We start from the raw sequence: 471 nt of genomic DNA, 5'->3' as shown, positions 1-471 counted from the left end.
TTTATCTATATGGATGTAGTTCTTTTTTATTATTTTGTGATATATATCACTATGGTTTCTTAAGTCATATTCAATAGGAATTGCTAGATTGGATAACTATCATCTTACTGCATGAAAATTATGAATAGAATATCTACTTGGGAGACGATATTCAAAAGGATATAGTATAGCTGTCATATAATCCTATATTCTGATGCTAAAACTACAAAAATAAATTTTAAGAATCCGCTGTGTTCCATTATCATTCACATGAATTTCACATTGAGAAAGCTATGGACAAGATGGAAAACTCCGAGATGAAAGGAAGTGACGAAAGAAGCGGAGGAGGATGAGGAGCGCGGGACGTGGGGGAACCAGTGCGAGTTCTTCCTGTCGTGCCTGGGCTACGCCGTCGGCTTCGGCAACGTGTGGCGGTTCCCTTACCTCTGCTACAAGAACGGCGGCGGTGAGTGCGTGGGGCGTGGCTCGAGG

At 41.8% G+C, this 471-nt stretch overlaps 1 protein-coding gene across 1 annotated transcript in view; it reads left to right on the top strand.

The window, feature by feature from the left end:
- Window positions 1-303: 303 nt before the first annotated feature.
- The window catches only part of LOC119594640 (sodium- and chloride-dependent glycine transporter 2-like), a gene marked incomplete at its 5' end in the record, with an annotated part of 12,016 nt that continues 11,848 nt past the window's right edge, over window positions 304-471 (top strand). The window contains 1 exon segment of the mRNA XM_037943689.1: window positions 304-445. Within this exon segment, the coding sequence (XP_037799617.1) occupies window positions 304-445 (142 nt within the window).

This window comes from Penaeus monodon, chromosome 34 (genome assembly GCF_015228065.2).
Source record: "Penaeus monodon isolate SGIC_2016 chromosome 34, NSTDA_Pmon_1, whole genome shotgun sequence".
Lineage (NCBI taxonomy): Eukaryota > Metazoa > Arthropoda > Malacostraca > Decapoda > Penaeidae > Penaeus > Penaeus monodon.
This window is presented reverse-complemented; position numbering and strand designations above follow the sequence as displayed.